This window comes from Sinohyriopsis cumingii, chromosome 13, assembly GCF_028554795.1.
Source record: "Sinohyriopsis cumingii isolate HCF-2022 chromosome 13, ASM2855479v2, whole genome shotgun sequence".
Taxonomy (NCBI): domain Eukaryota; kingdom Metazoa; phylum Mollusca; class Bivalvia; order Unionida; family Unionidae; genus Sinohyriopsis; species Sinohyriopsis cumingii.
The window spans coordinates 27,592,790-27,616,461 of record NC_142973.1 but is presented as its reverse complement, the minus strand read 5'-3'; the positions used below and the strand labels follow the sequence as shown (position 1 = coordinate 27,616,461).

The following is a 23,672-nucleotide window of genomic DNA, read 5'->3' as shown; positions in this document are numbered from 1 at the left end:
TGATGCCAATCTGGCATCAAACATGCTGCCATTACTAATAACAAAAAAACTTTAGATGACTTATGAAAAATAGATGAACAGAATTTTGCCAGAGTTATAATAAAACATCCTAGTATGAAGGCTTTTTTCTTTTGTGCAAAAAATGGTATCATTCTGCTGTCAGATATGGCCACCATTGCTAAAATTAGAAGAAAAAAACTTTTAAGAAAATTTCAGAATTTGCTTTAAAGAATTTTAATTTTATTAGATTTGACAAAAAGCATCCTGACATGAAAATATTTTAATTTTGTACAGATGATGTTGATTGGTCAGCAGATATGGCCACCATTACTAAAACTAAAAGAAATTCAAACAACTTGTAATGGTGGCGCTCACCAGATAATATGTACTTTTGAGAGAGTGACGTATGTAAGGTGAAGTAGTTCGCATTTAAAACATGCACAGTGGAGAGAATGTTTGCATATCTCTATGCTACATTAATGTAATGTGGATGATATTTCTTTTGGATATTGTACTTTTGGAAATTTTACATGATTTAAGCACACTGCTAACTAAAATGACTGCTCCCTTGTGTTAAAAAATCAGTCTGAATTAGTCTAAAGTACACTATACATAGCAGCTATTAAAATAGAGAAAATGAATTTTGCCAGACTAGACAATACCAGCTTCTGAAAGTGCAATGAATGAATTACCAAATATATAAAATGTAAAAAAAGTTATCGGCTCTTTTTTATACAATTGACCTCTGAAGTTCAGGAAGTGAAAATGACCAAGTAGAGCTAGCACTTTTGAAAGGTGCACATTTGAAGTAACGCCAAACTGTATACTCTATAACCCATAGTACACCCATCAATCATACACCAAAATAAAGGGAATTAAAGGTTCTTTGCAATATACTTAAGATATACAAGGTCTTTTTTAAATAGCCAGTATAACCAGTGAGGAAAGCCGGGGACATTCTTTTTCTTTAAATTCCTAACCCTATGCAAAATGCGAAACTGTATAGCGCCACCAATAACCACTAACAGAATTTGGCCAAATTTGACAGAAATTATCATTATAAGTGAAAAATTCCAGGAAAGTGCTTTAATTTCCTTATGAAATTTCTGTATAAACCATGATGCAGATTTCTTGGCAAGGTGTCTTTGCATTTGGCTTTTAGGTAGATGTTGGTCAGGTGAGTGATCTCAGGTCAGCTTCGGAATCTTCTTTATAATGTTATTATTGGCATGATCATTGAGATTTTGTGTGAAAGTTTAAGGTTGAGTTTATGCAAGTAAGATACATAGAAGTGTATATTTCAGTACATGTACAACTAGCATGCAGACACTTGAGAACCTTTGTTTAACCTTTATTTATAGAATGCAGTATGAAAGTTCTCTTTTTTTATTTAAAAAAGTGGCTAATTATTAATGAAAAGGAACTATTTTTGTTCAGAATAAATTTATTGAAACATTATGATATTTTCCAACTAATGCATGGATACTGAAATTTTCAATCAAAAACAACTTTTGGACTACTAAAGTCTTAATTCATGTTTCCAAAGGCATTAAAATGTGGTCTTTCTCAGACAAGAATTCCTTTCTTTTGTTCCAGCTTGAGTTAGAGGATGTTGCACCAATCAAGAAGATCAGAGTGGAGACTGATGGGAAGGGAAGTAGACCAGACTGGTTCCTTGATAAGGTAAGCTAAAATTTTACCTCATAGGAAACTGGTGAATGCTTCATCCACTGTACAATCAGCATCTCTCTTTTGTTGAAAATAAAATATGTGACAAAAATCTATCAGCTACTAAAAATAACTTTTTCTGCACAATCAACATTTCTCTTGTTGAAAATAAAATATTGCTTATCAAAGGACTTTTAAATATTTTGCACAAATTTGAAAAATGTTGATGCCTTACAAGTTTGAAATTGTATATGTTGTATTGTGCAAGCTGTTGATGTCCTCTGCTATGGTCTTGTATGACCACTATACTAAACAGTTTGGAGTCCAGGTCTGTTTGTCTGTTCTGAGATAGTTGATTGACAATAGCCTCTCTAACTCAAGAGGTCAGTTAATATCTTTTTCAGTGATTTATTATGCATTAATTGTCTTTTTCAGGTTCCTTATTAACAAATTTCATAAACTTCAGTACACACAAAACTGTGGAAGAGTCAGCAGTAAAGAACTCAATTTGCATACAAATAATCCGTTACAATTTTTGACACAAAGAATATTTTTGAATAAAACAGGCCTTTTTTATGAGAATTCATGCATGTGATATGTCACTGATCATCAGGGGAGATTCCACTGCTTGATACTTTCCTGGTCATCAGGAGAGACTCCACTAATTTATGGTTTTCTGATCATCTGAAGGGTTTCCACTAATTTGTACTTTACTAGTCATCTGGGGAGATTCCACTAATTGATATTTCCTGATTATCAGGGGAGACTCCACAAATGGATACTTTCCAAATCATTAGAGGAGACTACGCTAATTGCTACTTTCCTGATCACCAGGGAAGACTCCACTAATATTTCCTGATGATCAAGGGAGACTCCAGTAATTCACACTAAAAACTTTCACACAAAATCATATTTATAAAACTGGAAATCTTTGTGAAGATTCTCAAGGATTTATTTGTTTATTGTATACATTATGGAAAGTTTTCTGGAAATGAAGACTGTTTCAAACAATAACTTGTATCAAAATGTCACAGATTAAAATATTTCCCAAAGAAATAGTTTTTAAATTTAATTGTCCAGAGACAGACCTCTCAACAAAGCTTTGAAACTTTTAGATTCTTATTTTCTACTAATTAAAATTCAAAAACAAAATCTTAATTTTGATTCAGAAAGAGTTCCATAACAGGCATTATTTTTCTCATTTGAGAGATATAACTTGTAAATAATTTTGTAATTGAGCCTCCTTTTTGAAAAGATTAGTTATTGATATATTTATGTAGTGGAAAGTCAAACTTTCTAGTAAATAAATAAAGCAATAGTATTGTACCAAATTGTAGTGGAAAAATTGAATGAACTTAAACAATTACTGGCAAATTAGTCATTTATAAACCTATGCCTTATAAAATTGTGTAATAAAATCATTTATCTTTTTAAGGTCATTTATTGTTTTGTGGTAGTTTCTGACCCTCGTAAGAAAATCATAAAAAAAATCCTCAAATATTGCTCTTTTGGAGCATAAAGGGTGACAGAAATAAAAAGAGATTGCTTGTCTATGATAATTGCATGTGTGATTTGTGTGATTTAGATTTTTAATTTAGCTTTAACAATTTTCCAGTCATATCGCTACAATATCTGTGGCAGTTTAAAGTGATGACTAGCACTGGGGCATCATGCCGCAGACATGTAGCATGATGTCCCACCCAATCACATTATCCTGACACCAGGCTGACCAGTCCTAACACAACCTCTTAATGCTGAGCACCTAGAGAGGCAGCTGTTAGTACCATTTTTAGAAGTCTTTGGTATGACTTGGCCGGGGTTTGAACCCACGACCTCCTGGATCCAGGGTGGACACTCTAACCACTAGGCCACCGGAGCGGTCATCTATGATAATTTAGGTGGTGGGTTGAAGATATCACACAGTCACTCATCATAAGGCAACAATGGTCCAAAAATTAATTGATCCAATAAATCATTACCTTAGAAATTTATCCTTTTGAGAAGTTTGAAAGTGCTATGATTCTTTGGTTATATATTAAGTTACAGAAAGAAGCAAAAGCAACAAGTTTTGTAAAACTTAACAATAAATTTAATTCTCTAGGTGATGAAATGAACATACAAGAAGAACATAAAATATTGTGAATTAAATCCAGGATAATCCTAAAAGTTCTACTCATGTCCAAAAGAATAGCGTGTTTCAGATGAATTCCAATCATGCTGTGATGTACCAATAACCTTGAATGTGCTGAAGTGTCAACAATCTTGATATATCACAGTGGCATTATCCAGAAATAAAGTACCTAGTTTAAATAGTCACATGAGCATTTTGTAATTCCAGTAAATAATTTAAATGATTCCTTTCAAATTAAATCTAAACATAGCAATATTAATTCTGCAGACTGGAAATAAATTAGGAACAGTAATAAAAATAAGTAAGAGAATAACTGTGTTACATCTTCCTGACTCTAGTACAATTCTATGTCGCAGTTAATCCCCACATGACATTTGTCACATTACATCCCCACCAGATATGTCATAACACTTCAACCATCCAGTCAGAAAATTACTTCAAACTGTACACAGGTTCATTTTCTAGAACTCAATAAACAACTATTTAAACAACAAATTCTACATGTGTGAAAAAAAATAGATATTAACATTTTGTTTAAAAATGATAATTACAATCAGTTGTGGACCAAAAGTTAAACACACAATATAAATATATATAACAGAAAGGGACAAAATTGAATGCCTTTATAAAGTTTTGTAGAAATTTAATATAACTTTGAAAGATGTGTTTTTTACTACTTCACCACAAAATTTTGAACAACTATATATGTCAAATGAAATTTCTATTAGTCCAGTGAATTTGTCAGTGTCCCACCCAAGTGGGTGAATACTGATTCAGGGCTGACCAGTGTTTATTTTAATGAAAACAATTTTATGTTGAGAGCATTGCCAACTTTGTTTCATCTAATGTCTGCATTCTCTACTGGAATTTTGTTTTACATTTTTTGGATTAAGCTTATACAAGAGCTTCACCCTCATCAGTACTAATAAATGCTTGCCAAAGTGAGAGCATATCTATCTATTTACAATTGGTTTTAGAAGTATCACAGACTAAGTACAAGTTAGAAACCTTTCCAAAATAGGATTACATTATCAACTTATATTTCTATAATAGCTGGTTGAGAATGAATTTATTATGGGCACACACACACACACACATATATATACACATTTTACATCTTGCTTAGACTGAATGAGAATGAATATAACTGTATAAGAAGATATAAAGAAATAACTGGACACTAAAGAAACTTTTTTCTTATAAGAAATAGCCTTAGTTATTCCTAAGAACTGGTAAAAATTCCCTTGATCTCCAATTTTACTAATTTAACTTTATATAAATGTTTTGAATCAATGCTTATATTGCTTAACATTTTTTCAAGATTGAGCTGCGTTGTGTGGACACAGGAATATTATCTGTATTTGAATGTGGAGAGTGGTTCAGCAAGAACAAAAAGGATGGAAAGGATGGGAAACTTGTCAGAGATCTTCCATGTAAAGAGAAAGGGAAACTGGTCATTGGAAGTAAGTTTAAAAAAGTTAAAGTGGATGAACCAGTGCTTGTGGTTTGCAAGTACTTGTGGTATCCCAGCATTGTAACAAATTTTAGTCATAAAGAGAAATCCAAAACTCATTATTCACACGGTGGAAAATTGAGTTTCATTTTCCTACTTTCATATGATGAAGTATTTGTTTCTTTACAGTTAAGTTTGACTTAAAAATGAGACTTTTATAGACAAGTTCAAATGCATTCATTCATATTTTCCATGACATTATGTTCCAAAACTCATAACTGTTCCATTTTAGTGCAAGTATATACATGTCATTTTAACATCTCTGACTTAAATGGTTATACTTTAGGTAGAAGTAGTACTATTGTATTTTGTAACTGATCAAAATTATTTTCACATAAACTCAAATTATTATTCTACATTGCACTGACATTTTGTTTATGCCTTTGTTTATATCCCCTGCTGACATTCATCAAATTTTCCACCATTCTTGCTATACCACAGCTCAGTACATAGCACTTTATAATGAGGGAGAACAAGTACTAGGCTTCTGTTAAGTCCTTCAGTATTGACAATCATGTTGATATTTTGGAGACCTCATTGTCGGCTCTATATGATTTCATTCATGATCACTTTTTCAGAATGATATTTTATTTTTTATAGACTATTTTTTGTACTTTGATAAAAAATATTGATTTTTTTTAATTTATGAAAAATGACATAAATCTTGTTACAAACTGGAAACAACTGTATACATGTTTACAATTCTCTTCAGTTTAACTAAGTTTTTTTTTACCATTTTCTTCTTTTAAGAGGCAAGTTACAAGATCAGTGTGAAGACATCAGATGTAAATGGAGCTGGGACAGATGCTAATGTATATGTTATCCTGTTTGGAGCCAATGGGGACTCTGGAGAACTCCACCTGAAAAAGTCAGAGACATACAAAGATCCATTTGAAAATAACCAGATTGATGTATTCACATTCCATGACATGCTTAGTCTTGGAGAGTTGACAAAATGTCGTGTATGGCATGACAATAAAGGTATTTTTTTTGTTACACCTGGAATGTAACTTGAGCATGAGATCAAGTTTTTACTATTAGCCAATCAGAAATGAGCTTTTAAATATAATTTTGTTTATGATTGGTCAAAACAAAGTTTCAATCTCAAGAGTTTTATAATTTTCATGCCAGGTCTTAACTACATTACATACTGTTTGTGTGTTATTTTGCAGTTACAAAATGTTGTTGTTGCAGTTTCTACATTGTTTAATTTTGCTCTGTTCTCTGTCAAATATCCATAGGTGTCAACTAGTACAGTTTACCCATAATTTGTATGATTTTTTTTCATTTTCACCAGTATGTAGCCATACAACTGTTTTGTACGGTGTTTATGTAAAAGAAAATTTAGAATAAGAATTCAATGAGATCAGGATGGCCTGAAACAGCCAATCAAATCATACTCAAAACTGCGCTTTTCCTTTGTCTGATATTGAAATGAGTTTAATTTCATGGTTCAACTCCTGTGTGTAAAGATCGTGGTGTTCATCGCTCTGAAATTTGATGCTCACTCGGATTTCTAATATTGACAAATTACCTGTGTAGTAAGTATGTTTTCATATTTTATACATTATTATTTTATTATTTGTACTTATTACTATCAAATGCATAAAGTTGACATCAATTTTTACACTTTACATAGTGTGGCAGTCATGGTAGTGTAACCGTAATTCGTCCAACTTTTTTGTTTGGAGATAAAGTCGATTTATTAAAAATTTTAACAATATCCTAACTAAAAATAAATAGTCTGCTGAATTTAGCACCGGCATTTTATCATGCTGTCATATTTTTTAATTAAGTTTACGTAATGGAAACAGGAAGATGCATTGCCAGCATGATGGAAGTAGTACAGATACTGAGTGACGTCATACTCATAGCTCGAAAATATGCAACACTGCCAATTTATATATAGTTTTGAGCAAAATTGGCACACCATATAGCAGATTCATAACTTTTCAAATACCATATATGCAATTAATAGAAACAATCAACAGCTTATGAGGTAAAAACTTTTGGACTGTTACTTAGTCGATTTTTTTAAATTTTAGATTACAATTTTTGGATAGCTCCTGGCATAATATCTTGATGTTTATGGGGAAAAATATAAATTCGTAACACATTTGTAATTGGGAGGTCTTCCTCTATCACATATCAAATCTAAATTTAAAAAAAAAAAATTAATCTTTCTATTAGTTGAAATATTCCATCCATCAAATGTCTGAGCCTAACTTGAAGAAATGCAAGCTTGAAGACTGATCAAGATCATGGCAGGTTTTAGGCTGATTGGATGAAAGTCTTCCCTGGCATTGTAGATGTATCAAAGTTAGGATCTTCCCATGTTTTTGTAACGTATACAGTAAAGACATTAAAGTGGTGACGTCACGCATATATGATCAGAAGGAACACTTCAGGACAAAACTACATGAACGAAATTTTGAAATGAAGAAGGGATCGTCCATCGAAACCTTTGCTCAGCCAAAGCAGGAAAATGATAGTGTAATAAGGGCTGAAATTTTATTTTTCAATTTCAACGCCCAGCACAACTTGGCTGCTTCTGTAGCTGATCACTTTTCTGACTTGGTAGCTAGAATGTTTCTTGACAGTGCCATTGCCAAGAAGTTTCATTCCAAGCAGACCAAAACAACAGTTATCATTAAAAACTGCTTGGCTCCATCTGTAACAGAACATGTTGTCAAGCTATTCAGGGAGACACCCTTCTCACTGATGATGATGAATCAAATGACAAGAAAACTGACAAGCGGTTAGCTATAATGGTGAGGGTCTTTGAAGTAGGTGTGAGGCCCAGAACAAGATTGATGGACATGCCAGTAAGCAGTAGTGGAACCAGTGAGGCCATCTTCAATGACATTGATGCAATATTCACCAGTTTAAATATCCCTTGGAACAACTGCATTGGCTTTGCTAGTCACAATTGCAATGTCATGGTGGGGAAGACAAATTTGGTGCTTACCAGGGTGAAGCAGAGGAATCCTGATACCTTCAGTATTGGCTGCATTTGCCACCATGCCATTCTGTCTGCGAAAGATGGAATCAAGCAACTGACTGTACCAGTTGATGACTTTCTGGTGGACATTTACTACCATTTTGAGCACAGCTCTAAGCGATGAAAGACTTACAAAGAGTTTCAACTTTTCATAGAGATGGATGACCTGGATATACTGAAACACTGCCAGACCCAGTGGCTATCACTGTACAAGGTGGTGGACAGGGTTCTCAACCAATATGCAGCTCTTTCAGCCTATTTTGAGAGTCACAGTGATGTCGAAAAGCAGGGCAGAATAAAAAACATCCATGAGCTGTTAAAGTCACCACTGACCCAGATGACCCTGCATTTTCTTCATTTTATATTGCCACTTTTAAATGAATTCAATAAGCTCTTTCAAACCAATGAATCACAGATTGGTGGTATGATGGAGGAAATGGATGGATTACTTAGGAAGTTTCTTTTGAAATTTGTTCAGATGAGACATATTAAGCAGGTGGCTGACTTGAGGCTTGTAACATATAGTGACCATGAGATACATCAGCACATAGCAGTAGGCCTCTCCATCAGAGCACTGACGAGGGAAATGGTGCTGGACTATGCTATCAAAAGAGGACATTCTTTCAGGAAGTGAGAAACTTCTATGTAGCAGTGGTGAGAAAAATAATGGACAAATTTCCATTTGAAAATCAGGTGCTTAAGGACCTGAAAGTACTGGACCCAACCAATAAGGATAGCCTGAAGTACACACACATATGCAGACTGGCTGATACCTTTGCTCCACACCTGGATATTGAAGCACTTAAAGATGAGTTCATTGATTATTGCATGCTGCCTAATGAGCGTGTGCCTGTACTAACAGACGTTGGCCAGAAAAAGAGCTTTTGTAGCTACTGGCTGGATATTATCAGGCAGAGAATAGCACTGGTGGCATACGCTTCCCATATATGAAAGTACTTACTGAGCGACTACTTACCTTGCCTCGCAGCAATGCAGACTGTGAGAGATCTTTTACGATAATGAAGAAAATACATACAGAATGTAGGAAGTCTCTGAATTCAGACACAGTAACATCATTTTTACAATGTAAAATAAACAGTGACACATGCTGCAGAGACTTTAAAACCCCAGAATACATTTTGAAAAGTGTGAAAGGTGCATGTGTTGCATATAATACAACACACAAGTAAAAAGAATGAAATAAAGTTTCAGAAAAGTAAATAATTATGTAAATATGTGTAAAAATACTTTGTGTATAGCATTTTTTTAAACTGTTGTTCTTATAAAATGTATGAATACATTTTATCATGTAAGGTATTTTTTGGTCTTTGTAAGGTTTATATTGGTCTGGCATACAGGTTTTCATCTCAAATGGTTGACACCTATGAATATCATTCTCTGGGTTTAAAATGAATATTATTCAATCTGTTTGGACAGTTTATTTTTTATCACTGTTAATACAAACAAGAACATCACTTTGTGTATTCTTACAGTGAACACATTTTTGAAGAAAAGAACAGCTAAAATGTCATAAAACAACTGTAGTTCTGAAGTAATTTTTACAGATAAATCACATGTTTTAGGCTTTGACACAAGTAGTGTCACTGAATTTGAACTAAACCTAGTGTGAATTTATTTTTATGTTTTTTCAGTATCATATTTTGTGGTTTTTCAAAAAATTATTTGTTGGTACTTAAATTTGTGGGTGAAACAAGAATGCTACTTTATTCATTCTTACCACAAGTTTGCTCTTTGCCCCCCCCCCCTTCCTTTATTCACAGGAGAAAATTCTTATACATCCAAAATATTAGAAATTTTGCTAACATACCACTTGTACTTAAGGAGAAACAACTTCAGAATATGAACAAATTCAAATATATTGAAATATATTCAGATATATTGACTCAAAGTTACCGTATATTTCCTATAAACATTAGTTCAGGTTGTGGGAACCTTTATCACATGTTGCAACTCAATATATTAAAAATTTATAACCTTGATAAACCCAGAAGATAGCATATAAATTTGCTGAAAAGTGGGGGATGGGCTTATATTTTGGACATAGCCTTCCTAATATAAAAGGTTTGTTGAAATTTTTAAAAGCAGGAATGGTCATTTCACCAAGCATGGGCATTTTATTGGATAAATACATTCAGTCCCTTACTGGTAGTAGGTAATTTGATAAGTATTCATCAAGCATGGACATTTTATTGGATAAATACTGATTGTTCCCTTTGCTGTCAATAGGTAATTTGATAAGTATTCATCAAGCATGGACATTTTATTGGATAAATACTGATTGTTCCCTTTGCTGTCAATAGGTAATTTGATAAGTGTTCATCAAGCATGGACATTTTATTGGATAAATACTGATTGTTCCCTTTGCTGTCAATAGGTAATTTGATAAGTATTCATCAAGCATGGACATTTTGCTGGATAAATACTGATTGTTCCCTTTGCTGTCAATAGGTAATTTGATAAGTGTTCATCAAGCATGGACATTTTGCTGGATAAATACTGATTGTTCCCTTTGCTGTCAATAGGTAATTTGATAAGTGTTCATCAAGCATGGACATTTTATTGGATAAATACTGATTGTTCCCTTTGCTGTCAGTAGGTAACTTGATAAGCGTTCATCAAGCATGGACATTTTATTGGATAAATACTGATTGTTCCCTTTGCTGTCAATAGGTAATTTGATAAGTATTCATCAAGCATGGACATTTTATTGGATAAATACTGATTGTTCCCTTTGCTGTCAATAGGTAATTTGATAAGTATTCATCAAGCATGGACATTTTATTGGATAAATACTGATTGTTCCCTTTGCTGTCAATAGGTAATTTGATAAGTATTCATCAAGCATGGACATTTTATTGGATAAATACTGATTGTTCCCTTTGCTGTCAATACGTAATTTGATAAGTAGGTACAGAGCAAGGCTATTTAAGTCTGTTATTTGGCAGTCCTGATGCTCTGTCTAAACCACACAAATATTGTGAATCACAACTAGTAACACACATCAGAAGTTGGCAACTTTAAAAAGGAAACTTGTTTATGATTATAATATTTACATTTGAGTATAGAATGCAACATACACATAATAATGTTTTAAACACAAGTACATTTTACTTACTGCCATTAAATGTCAGTGCTGTGAATGTGCTAAATTTTCGATTTTTCTACAATGCTTAATACTGCTGATTCAAAGGAAGAAGAATAAGAGAGAAAAGAAGAAGAAGAAATTCTATTTTTTAATGGTAACTCAGTCCCACTCCCAACCCTTAAGTAATGGCATCAACATTAGCATTTCTCAAGGTTTTGGGTTAAGTTTTTCATTTGCATGTATTTCCTAATGCCCTTTATAAATTTTCATCATACTTGGCATTGGCCTGTGTCACCTGGCCTGCTTTGGTTTTCATCACTATGCATTGGAAACCAAATATGTTTAATTTGGAAATATTTGAAGTGAAATGAAAACAAGGCATCATGAGTATTGCCTCAGGTAAATACATTCTGTAATGAAAGCAAATCATTTCAATTCACACCTTAAGTTAAACAAAAGTTAAATTTATATTGGTAAGGAAGAGTGTTGTAAGGTGAATTTCTGGATATTTAAGCATTGTGTCTTCTTCTTAACACCATGTTCCATAATATTGATTGTGTCATTTAGCATTGTGTCATTTTTAACATCATGCACCATAATCTTGATGGTGTCAACACTTGCTAAAGGGGTGCGATCAAAATGTATCTGCTTGATATAAAAAATCCTCACACTTGTTACTACATCTGCAAATTTTGCTATGCAGATAAAGTATGGCAGGTTGAGAATAACTTGGCATGAAGTTATATGAAGCCAAGACAGTTCATTCTACATTATACTCACTTGCCTCAAGATTGCAGTCATAGAAAAATGTTGGTATTGTATTTGGTAATTTTTTCAGTTGCTTTTATTTCCTACACCCCTTGAGATTTTCATGACACTTAGCTTGAATTATTATGAACTTTAAGACAATTCATTCTGCAACATGCTCTCTTGCCCCTTTGACCTTGGATATTGTGGTCTCAGAATTGTGCATTCATGGTTTTGATTGATGTTTCAATATTGATATTTCCTAAACCACCTGATGGATTTTGTTAATACTTGAGATCAATAATTATGATGCTAAGGCAATTCATTATGAGACATGCACACTCAGCCTTTTGATGTTGTAACACCTTTTATAGCAATGTTGCAATCATGGGCTTGACATGCAGGCCCTGACCATCATGTTATTGTTATTGTTGTTGTTATTATTATTATTATTATTATTATTATTATTATTAGGCATTGGGGCAGCCTGGCATTTGAATTACATTGAAGTAGAAGACTTGGGTACAAAGAAGACTTACCACTTCCCCTGTGACAGATGGCTGTCAAAGTCAGATGATGACAAACAAATTCTCAGAGAACTTACATGTGGATCTAACATCAAATCATCCTCAACAAATCTGCGTGATAAGAACAGTGAGTATTTGTGTAATACAGTTATCTTGCTTATTTGTATGTAAATCTATCCACATTTACTTGCTTATAATTACCACTAGCTATGTGTGGTGATTAATGATAATAATCTCGGACGTGTTGGAAAAGTCATCAAATGACAAACCATTGAATTATTCCTTTCCATTTTTATCACTTGACTGTTTGGAAAGAAGTCTTCCAGAAAAAGTAAAATCTGTGAATAACAGCTTCAAGTTAACATAGCCTTCCATTGTTCAGTACAGTCCAAATGACAATGACATGGCAGATGACAGATATGCCAGTACACCAGTACACCTTTTTTTACAGGATACAAACAATCTAACCATTTCCAAGTATGTGAAAATGATATTGTCCATGGTTGATCAGTTCAACAATCTTTAAGTATCAACCAGTTCAGAGTATTAACAACCACCTGTTCATAATGGCTGCTTTTAGGTGGTCCCTTGAGTAGTCTTCATGTGTGTTTGACTGCTCATTCAGATAAAAAGGCAACACAGTTGCACAGACTGTTATTTTTCCAACAAAAAAGTATCATTAACAAATTTTTCTCAGTTGTGCTTTAATTGTAAGCCTTCTTTAGGATATGGTCTTTTTGAACACCACTCATTTTCTCTCATAGTGTATTTGTGCCACAGATTTGACAGTATGCTTCCAATCACTGAAATTTATACCTATTGTTACTATATCTGCAAATACCTATACCTATACTAAGTTATTTCCCTTCTTTGCTAATAGCACTTTAAGCAGTACACGCTGGGGGAAGTATTATACAGGGTCAATATACAATTATTTCTCAATATATGATGTGTCTGAATTTTGAAGCAAGAACTTACAGTAAATAATACAAGAAGTTATAGATCATAATTACAGTTCATTATGCACAGATGTTCATGCCAGATTCACTAAAACATGTAAATATCAATATCAAACCTTTAGAATTTTACCTGCTTGATTCTAATTAAATCTGAATAATTCCTTACTAATAATCTCATGCAAACTAAGGAATTACTATATGCATACACAAAAGATCTCATACTAATTATTAAGGGATAGACACTGGGGATAGTTTTTTTATTACTTGGTGACTGGCTAACAATATGACCAGAGCCTTTGTGTATAATTGTATAATTTTTATTATAATACAGTACTCGATATTTCACTGTCAGATAAACTTGGGTTTTGTGTAGTTATTTAATTAGGTAGGTAAGTTAACTGATTTATCAATACGGGTGATAAACCTACTCTGTTGGCTGAATGAGTGCATATGCTGGTTTACTGAGCAGGTGTTTCAGGTCTTTTTTTTCTTCTTGGACTGTACAACAGTCATACAGGATGCACTGAAGAGAAACACAGTGAAGAATTATTAACTTTATTGTTGATGGTTCAGTATAAATTAGATTGATAATTATGCAGCTTTGAAAAAAGCTGATGTCTTGCAAAATAATAACAAGCTAAGAAACAAAGTGCAATGACTGACTATTAATATATTGAAGATGAACATTCACGATAGAAACTTTTAACATGTGGATTAATTTACACATTTTAAAGACATAATGCTGTAAAAAATTTCATTTTTAAGAATACAATACATCTTTTGAGTGCCAGACTAATAAATATGACTCTCATTTACTTTTGTAATCTATGTAATATCAGTCTTCCGTATTTAAAAAATAATTAAGAAGAAATTGATGACAAGGTTGGAGAAATTAGTGAGCCCACCCATGACATTGTTATATCTAAATTTGTACACTAAGTACATTAAATCAGGATTTTGCTGCACTATTATTGCTACCTTTTATATTCCAGTTTATGAAATAGAGGTGAAAACAACAGACAAAAAAGAAGGAGGTACTATCCACAATGGTTGGCTTATTTTGGAGGGCAAACTTGGGGTTGCACCTGTGTTCAAGATGGAAAATACTCCTGCAAACAAGATTTTACGCAAGTAAGTGAATTTATTACAGTTGTTTCTCTCCTAAGTTCATCATTTAAAGAAAAAGCTTCAACACAGGATATGGATAGTTTAAGCTGGAATATTTAACGTCAAGGCCATTATTTGTTGGCTAGGACAGACTTCATTGTGACACAGTGGGAAGAGATCCCTAACACTCAAGACTGGTTTGGACATGTTCCACACTATTATAGCTCACAGGAGATAAATCTGCAATAACAAACACAACAGACTGAGTCCATTGTACATGTAAACAAGGAATATGCTAACCAGTAGCATGCATTTCAGATAATTACTGAGAACTTAACTCTTTCTGTAAAGTTGTGATCAAAATGGATAGTTAGATCCTTGATTTTCACATCTACAATATTGAATAACTCTAGACTTATTTGTTGCTTAGAATAAAATAATATAGCCTGATCTCCATAAAGTTGGATCTTACCATCTTGTGTAGACAGTAATATTTTCATAAACAGTTTGCTGTTATATCTCTGTGAAGCTATAGATAATACCAGAATCTACAAAAATTCTGATCGTATTTCAGGGGTAACACTGACTTCTTTACAATGACAACCCCCAAGTCTCTTGGTAAATTGAAGACATGCACCATTGGAGCATATCAGAGAGAAGATCGTCCCATTGCAGAGGGTGAAGGGCGTGAGGTTCAGTGGCACTGCCATGAAATAACTGTTACAGATGTCGACAAGGGAGATAAGTATGTAGACTCGCAAATATTTGTACTGTATACTTACACTGTTTGTCTGGGGCACCCCTTCTTGTAAATGATGAAAAGTGGCATGGATTTATTATTGTTATAACAGCATACATGTGAACCTCCAGGGCAGGTGGGTGTTTCTTGCGAGTTGATGGGCTTCTCTCATCCATCCTGTCACTCATTGAAATCCCCTGCATATGCAAAATAATTATTGAAAAATTAAATTTGTTCCTTTTTTTTCAACCAAGGTTCCATTGCAGAATATTTATGGTAATACTGCTTGTGATCACGTGACTTTGAATTGGCTTAAGCAGGGCAAAATAATTTAGTTGCTATTTTCAAGCAGCATAAAACAATCAACATCCCTTTGATTCTGTCAGCAGGGTTGGTTGACTTCAGTGTTTGAAATTTGTCAAGCTGTATTGTACTATGTGTGACCAGAAATAATTTTAAAAGGATTAAAGATGTTAATTGATTATGGTTGGTTTACTTTAAAAGAGCTCAATCAGCATAAAACAATTAACATGATTTGTTCCTCTCTGCTGGGTACATTCTTCTTCAGTGCTTAAATTTATTGAGATGGATTTGAGTCTATACTTTGTATGACCAAAAGTTATTTGGATAGGATTAAAGATATTCATTGATCATGGTTGAATTACTCAATAGCTCAAGTGCATAAAAGAGAGTCAATGTGACTTCAGTGTTTAAAAGTGACTTCAGTGTTTAAAGTGTGCTGAAATGTCTTAGCATGCATTATCTCCTAATGCCAAAATGGCAAAATCTAAGGAGCCAAAATATCGCATCAAATTTAATGATGGATGGAAATGGGAATTTCATTGATGGGAATCAAGTTCAAAGGGACATGAATATGCATTATGCTTTTCCTATAAAGCTGATTTTAAAGTCAGTTATGGTGGCAGAAACCCCATCTCATCAAAGGATATTAACCGTGATAACAAATATGCTATCACTGAAATCCATGTTCACAGTATCTGCATGAAATGTGGATAAAGTTTCAAATGCTGAGACACTATATGCCAACTGTATAGCTAAACATAATCACCCGTTTCTGAAAGCAGATCATTTTTCAGATCTAGTCCAAATAATATTCCCTGACACAGAAATCACACATAATTTCTCATGCAAACAGACAAAATCTACTTACATAGTGACTATTTTATTGTCCTTAAGAAATCATAAATTTTTATGTATAATAATAATAATAGTAATAATAATATGAATATTAATAATTTATTGTATAAATTGACTCTTGTAATGGACTACCTGCAGAACACAACCAGCAACCACAAGTTTCTGGCAAAATGTGTGTTCAGCACTACTATGAATGACTACATCAGAAAAACTGTTATAAACACCACTGACCTTGATTTAATCCATGTAAACATGAAAGTAAACTGGACTAAAGTACAGGTCCCTAACTAGCATTGTAATCTCTAATGTTTAGGAGGAATGAGCTGTTTGTATTCATCTGTAATGATAAGAAGTGACAATCATTATCTGGATATGATTGTCATTATTAAAAAGTGATGATAATGATGACAATAGAAGTGTCTGCTAATTAGGCTTAAAGTTACTAGGTGTGATGGTATAATGTATACATTTGTACTTCATGCAAAGAATATTACTAGCACTAAAATGACATTAGACCCAGGCAGAACCAAGCTTGAGCACTTCTGGCAGGCATTCAGCAATTTGAATCTACCCACAGGCAAGAAACAGTTTAAACTTCTTGGTGAGACTCAGTAGATTTGTACTACCATTGCTATATTCCAATGCAGACACTGAAAGGACATTTTCCATTTGAAGGATAATTCAGGCTGTCTCAAAGGAAACATGAATCTATTAACAATACATCATATCCTAACTGTTAAGATCAACAATGACAAGGACTGCCACCAATATAATCCAGGCAGTGATCTCATATGAAATGCTAAAACTGCTTGTGTTACATATAAGGAGAGCATAAATGGCAACAAGTTACTGTGAAATGACCGTTTTTTATGAAATGACGTGTATATTTTAATATTAAAAAAGTGTAAATGAAAATCTTCTCTATTTTGAAATCAAAACTCCTAACCACATTTTGGAAATCTCCTGATCTGTCTTGACCTGACCTGTCTTTTCTGTCACATGTATGTAGCAGTAATACATTGTCCACTATTATTGCATTGCTATATCTTTTCAGTCCATGGGCGTTATTCCCTCGTCCACTTAGTAAATGGAAGTCTGATACCTTAGTCCACTCCCAACAATCAGAATATCTTTTCTTTTCTTTGGACTTTGTGCATTTATATACGTGTCTCCTGGATGCTCCACACTTATCTATTTTGGCATCTTTTAGCAATTCTACCGTCAATCATATCTTTTTCTGTTTTCTGTTTGTTATTTCCTCCCTTGTCCTTTTTTTTTCATGTATCTGTGTACATTCTTGTTGTTTTTGAGGGTACATAACTAGCAAAGTGGTGCTTCTTGTGTTTCATCTTCTAATAGGAAAAAGTGTCAGGGGAAGTATGTCGTACACTTTTGTTGCTTTAGTTCATTTTGTATTCATATTACTCTCAGCATTCAATAATGCCTTAAGGTATTGGCAAATATGGACATAAAATGACTAGGTATGGATCGCTAACACCATCATTGGATGTGTATTAGAGATGTATGATATTACCATGGTATTTTTTTCCAGTAGCATGTACCACAGTACTTTTTCACTGTACTGGTACATTGACAGTACCCATCAGTATGGAAATTCCTGAGGAATCTTGTTAAGACTAACAGATTAACTTTTATTTTATAAAATATATATATATATATATGTTACATATTAATGGTGAATATAATAAATATAATTTAATCTTACTTGGCTGATCTGTTGTGCAGTACAGATATTCAGTCTGTGATTATGTATTGCACCCCTAAGTTTTCCATATCACACTGCCAGCTTGAAACACCGCCAGCCTGAAACGTTTACAACTTAAAATACTAATTAACAGTCCGTTTATAAAATATCTGGAATGATTTATTGCTTTATGTTTTCACTTATTCTAAAATGCTAACACACATTTGTAATTTCAAGAAATGCAGTCTTAATTGGTGGAAATGGCTGTTTTTGCCATTGGAGATATTGGGAGAGTACTTTAAGTAGCAAAGGGCAAATTATGTGCATTTCATATTATCTAGGCCAACAAATTAGAGTTAGTTGAAGTGGACAGCAATATTTTAGACAGAATATATGACAATGGTTTCTTAGCTGGTGTGCAAAGTGTCATCAGACATGAGTGCAAAGTGTCATCATACATGAGTGCAAAGTGACATCATACATGAGTGCAAAGTGACATCATACATGAGTGCACAATGTCATCAGATATGAGAGAGAGAGAGAGTACTTTGCTGCTGAAATATTTATTGAAATTTTTTTAAATCCAGACAAAGAAAGATGCAGGAAGTCATGTCAAGATTCAAGGCATGGTTAGAAATGACCCATCTTTGAAGAAATCTTTAATCCATGTTGAATACCCAACAGACATTCCACAATGTTAATCATCTTAAATTAACTTTGCTAAAATCCATTTTAGCTTCAGAGTTTCAAAAAATGGCCTACTGAATTATATTTTTTTTACTGAGCAACTTTAAGTGGAGGAACTTAAAATTGTTTGCCTATTAAAATTACAGAGGAATCAAATTTATTTAGTAAATCTGAGGATAAAACTGATAAACATTTGCAACATAAAGTGGACTTATCACAGAGAGCAGCAGCTGTTTTGAATATGATGCAAAGAAGTTAGAAGAATTACATCTTGTTACAATATTGTTGTTCAGACTTTTCATTACTGGGATGTGCTTGGAACCTTATGTTTGTTTATATTTTAAATTCTTGCTACTGTTCAGTTAGACAAAAAAGAAAAGAAAACAGTATAATATTGTTCAGAATTTTCTTGCAAAAAAATATCCAAATGATAGCCTGCATGTTAGAAAGAGCCTGAATCTTTGTTTTGTTAAAAATACAAGAATATGTTTAAATTATCACCTTTAAGTTCAATGCATCAATAGAGAATCTGAAACTACTGTAAAATAATAAGCTTTCTGCATAAAATTGAATGTATTGAAGTGCAGGTATTCTATGAAATTTGCCCAGAAATTTTCTTGGAAGTAGAGTGTGTGTATTCAGTAAATATGGTGTATGAAAAGAGTGTCACCTCCTTGTCCAAAACTATAGTTCCATTAGAAAAGTAAGGACATATCCACATGCCTATGACTGCAGTTTTAATCAACATATATGTATCTCTCCTTACATCATTTTTTAAACATTCAAAGCTAAAGAGTAAATCATATTTTTAAAGTATGCATTACAAAAACAGAACATGCTAATGTACCAATAGTCTCGAATATGCTGATATACCAATAGTCTTGATATATCACAATGATATAATCCAGACTGTCTTTGAATAGATTCTCAATAATCCCAAAGCAATGCTTTAGTCTAAACCATCAATGAGCACTTTCTAACTCTAATGAATAATTTAAATAAATAATTTCTCTCCAATAATATATGGTTTTTCAAAAGGAAAAGCCAATGTCCTGAACTAAAATCCATGTAAACATAATTTAAAACTTACAAACAAGACAAATTGTGTGCACAATTTTATGTATATTTAATTTGCATTGTTTGTTAGTGGTGGGGGGTTGCTATGGATAATTTTATTTTGGCCTTGACCTTGTCCAAAATCAAGTTCATTTTCTACCTGTCACCTGAATCAATGATTTTTTAAGTTATTTAATTCAAGTGATTCTTCTCTGGAAATGCAAGTTGCTAAGAAATAACATTCTTGGACATAGAGACTTTGATGTTATACTGAAATTCATATAAGGATAGATTTTTGGATTATCTTATTGTGATTCAATAAAAGACTAGGCACATCATCATGACACAGACCACCACAAACACATCAACACTTCCAGCAGGGGGCCCCGAGTGGCCGAGTGGTCTAAAGCGCTCTCCGTTACGGATCACTGCCATCTCACCTCTGTCTGCGGCGGTTCGAGTCTAGGATTCAGCCAATGTGGGTATGTGAGAAAGCTTGCCAGTAGCTTCTCGTGGGTCGGTGGTTCTTTCCGGGGTTTTCCCGGGTTCTTCCTCCACCATTAATACTGGCCGCCATGTATAGCCTATCGTGTGCTGAAAAATGGCGTTAAGCCCCAAAACAACAACAACAACACTTCCAGCATTGGATTATTTTTTGGGATGCCACTAAAGTTTATTCAGAACTTTAATCATTAGGACTTGTGTTAGAAATTGCTATGATTATTTTGGGATTAAATTCACATTACCATAAATTATTTTTGCATTATCACTTTGTAATTTAGGGAAATAAATTATATTTTGTTGCATTTTACAAAACTTGTTGGTTCTCACTCTTTTTTATTGCTTATTGCTTATTTTAAGACCATAGAGTCATAATAACACTAAAACTCTATCCTCAATCATGGACAAAGGCCAAGCACACATTACAGACTAAATATGCATAACATATAGCAACTCTTATGGAATTGGACTAGGATCCTGTTCTTTTCAATTCTTGGCCTTTGAAGAGGGTATGCTTGGATTGGAATGGGGACTTAGCATGCCAAAAAAAGAAAGCAATGCAATAGTAGCTGGTAAGTATTACATAATTAAAATTCCCTTCCCTGAATTTATGTTTTTAAAAGGATTTCTTTAGATAAAAATTTACTTAAATTTTGTACATTTGTGAATGGGCCTGCCAGCAAACATGGACTTTATTATCAGAGAAATTCTGCATTTATCATAAATTTATAATGTTTGTGTTTTTGTGAGTTAAGGCAGTGTAAATGGCTGCAAACAACTGTTTAAATATTCTAAATACCTAACAGTAAGATCTTTCAATAAGTAAAAAACAGAAATTTTCTTGTAATATCCCCAGGAATTTGTGTGCCTAGCTTTCTTTCCATCAGTCTGTCCTTCTGTCACACAGTCTTGTGAATTCAAAGAGACCTGCAGGTTATAGCTCTACTGGTCAGAGATGACGAGCTTATGGGACGATCTGTTGTCCTTTGTCCATCATATGCCTATTGATTAGTTTATTATTGCTACTCCTCCTAAACTACTGGTAGGATTGCCTTGGAATTTTATACACACATTCATCCCAAGGTCTTCATGGTTGTAAATATAAATTGTGCTTCTTGGACATCCAAACTAACCATCATGGTAGCCATCTTGAAAACCTAGTTACTAATACTTCTCCTGAAATGTGTCTAACATCAAATATATCCATTATGGCAGCCAGAAGAAAATTTTGTTATCACTACTCCTTCTGAATGGTAAGTCATGCTGACATGGTTTTTTCACCAGAAGATTTTTTTATGATACCTAGTTGATCCTAAATGAAAATGGTGCCACACAGATTTCCATCTTGAAAATCTTTCTCTTGCTACTCCACTTGGATAGCTGGTTAAATTGACATGGGGTTTGATGTCAGGTTGGTCCTAAATGAAAATTTTGCTGATCTGACATCCAATATGGCCAACATGTTAGCTATCTTGACAATCTTGTTATTGATAAGTGACATAAACATAAAATCATATCAAAGTGGGGTTTTCACCAAAAAACATCTTATGATGTTGTATTGGTCCTAAATAAAAATCATGCCAATTTTGTTATTGCTATTCCTCCTAAGCAAATTATATCAACATGGAGTTTTCACCTGAAGACTTAAGTTTCAAGTTGGTACATATTATGGTATTAATCAAGAGATATGCTTGTTGTCTTGTCAAATACCATTAATGACACTATGTTCTGAAGAATTGTGCACTTTTTCATATAGAGACTCTTTTAAAAATTACTTGTGATTATTTGAATATATGCATATCTGTATACTTTCTATGAAAGTCTTTTTTAATATGACTGCCAAATAACTTTTATTTGTGGGGTACCAATTTTCATGAATCTTCTGGTTGCCACAAACCACAAATTTAAAAACCAAACAAAATAAGGATTGACCAATGATAAAAACAAACTTATTTCATTCCTTAGGAACATATTCATGAATTAAATACTCACATCAATGTAAATTTCTAGAAAAATCATGACTAGTAATACTCTTGAAAATAAATGAATTGACACAGTATTTGTTTTCAGAATATTTGTATTCATTCATATTTGATATATATATATATATCTTACGTGCACTAAGTAATCTACATTCCTCCATCAGGTATGTGTTTCCAGTTCGATCCTGGATTACTGTTTGTGAAAGAATTGACAAGAAGAAGGGAAAAACAGTGGATGTGAAAGAGATTGAGGAGAGTCAAGTGGCTAAAGTCAGAAGTGAGTGAAATATGCTTCTTTGCAGTTATCATAATCTTACCATATAAAGTTCTCTCCTTTAGCCAGATCTCTAGTGATGTGTTGACAAGGTAGGACCACTGGTGAAAAATTTATATGACATGTCACACACACACACACACACACACACCCTACCCCCCCCCCACTTAAACTCAGACCACGTTAAATCACTGACCAAACAGACAAGAATTTTGAGATGAGTATTTTCTTAAATGTGAGAATATTTTCTTATCTTGGGACCTGGTATTTCTACTAATATTCTCAGATTATTTTCCTTTCAGATTTGGATGTTGTGAAGTATGATGTACTTGTTGTCACTGGAGACAAGCCTGGAGCAGGAACAAATGCTAATGTTTCAATCACAATATTTGGTGAAAATGGAGACACAGGAAAACGAACCCTGAAACAGAGTTTCCGTGATCTTTTTGAGAAGGGACAGAAGGATAAATTTGAAATAGAAGCTGTTGACCTGGGTATGAATTAAATGTATGGTGTCCCTCACTGTACAGTAGTACATCAGTATAACATGGTCTAAGATACAACATTAGCAGGGTCATGAATCCCATAATACTGGTTGAATTATATATTTCCACATAATGTACACCAGTATAACACAACCAAGCCTATATCATGGTTCACAGGTAGACAGGTATGGCTCCCATGAACAGTGTTGCATTGTGAGGGACCACTGTATTCTGACTCTTCCTTTCTTTTAACCGTAACTGTTACATTTTCTTTTCTTAGTGAAAAAAGAATGCTGTCAATTTCGAAAGAATAGACATGGCTGTAG

General features: G+C 33.4%; 1 protein-coding gene across 2 annotated transcripts in view; it reads left to right on the top strand.

The window, feature by feature from the left end:
• The window catches only part of LOC149785097 (lipoxygenase homology domain-containing protein 1-like), a 225,905-nt gene that overhangs the window by 190,363 nt on the left and 11,870 nt on the right, over positions 1–23,672 (top strand). For both annotated transcript variants that reach the window (XM_089978857.1, XM_089978855.1), the window contains 8 exons: positions 1,597–1,683; positions 5,121–5,262; positions 6,063–6,293; positions 12,641–12,820; positions 14,645–14,783; positions 15,334–15,504; positions 22,752–22,864; positions 23,164–23,355. In XM_089978857.1, the coding sequence (XP_089834983.1) occupies positions 1,597–1,683; positions 5,121–5,262; positions 6,063–6,293; positions 12,641–12,820; positions 14,645–14,783; positions 15,334–15,504; positions 22,752–22,864; positions 23,164–23,355 (1,255 nt within the window). The remainder of the gene's footprint in view (positions 1–1,596; positions 1,684–5,120; positions 5,263–6,062; positions 6,294–12,640; positions 12,821–14,644; positions 14,784–15,333; positions 15,505–22,751; positions 22,865–23,163; positions 23,356–23,672) is intronic.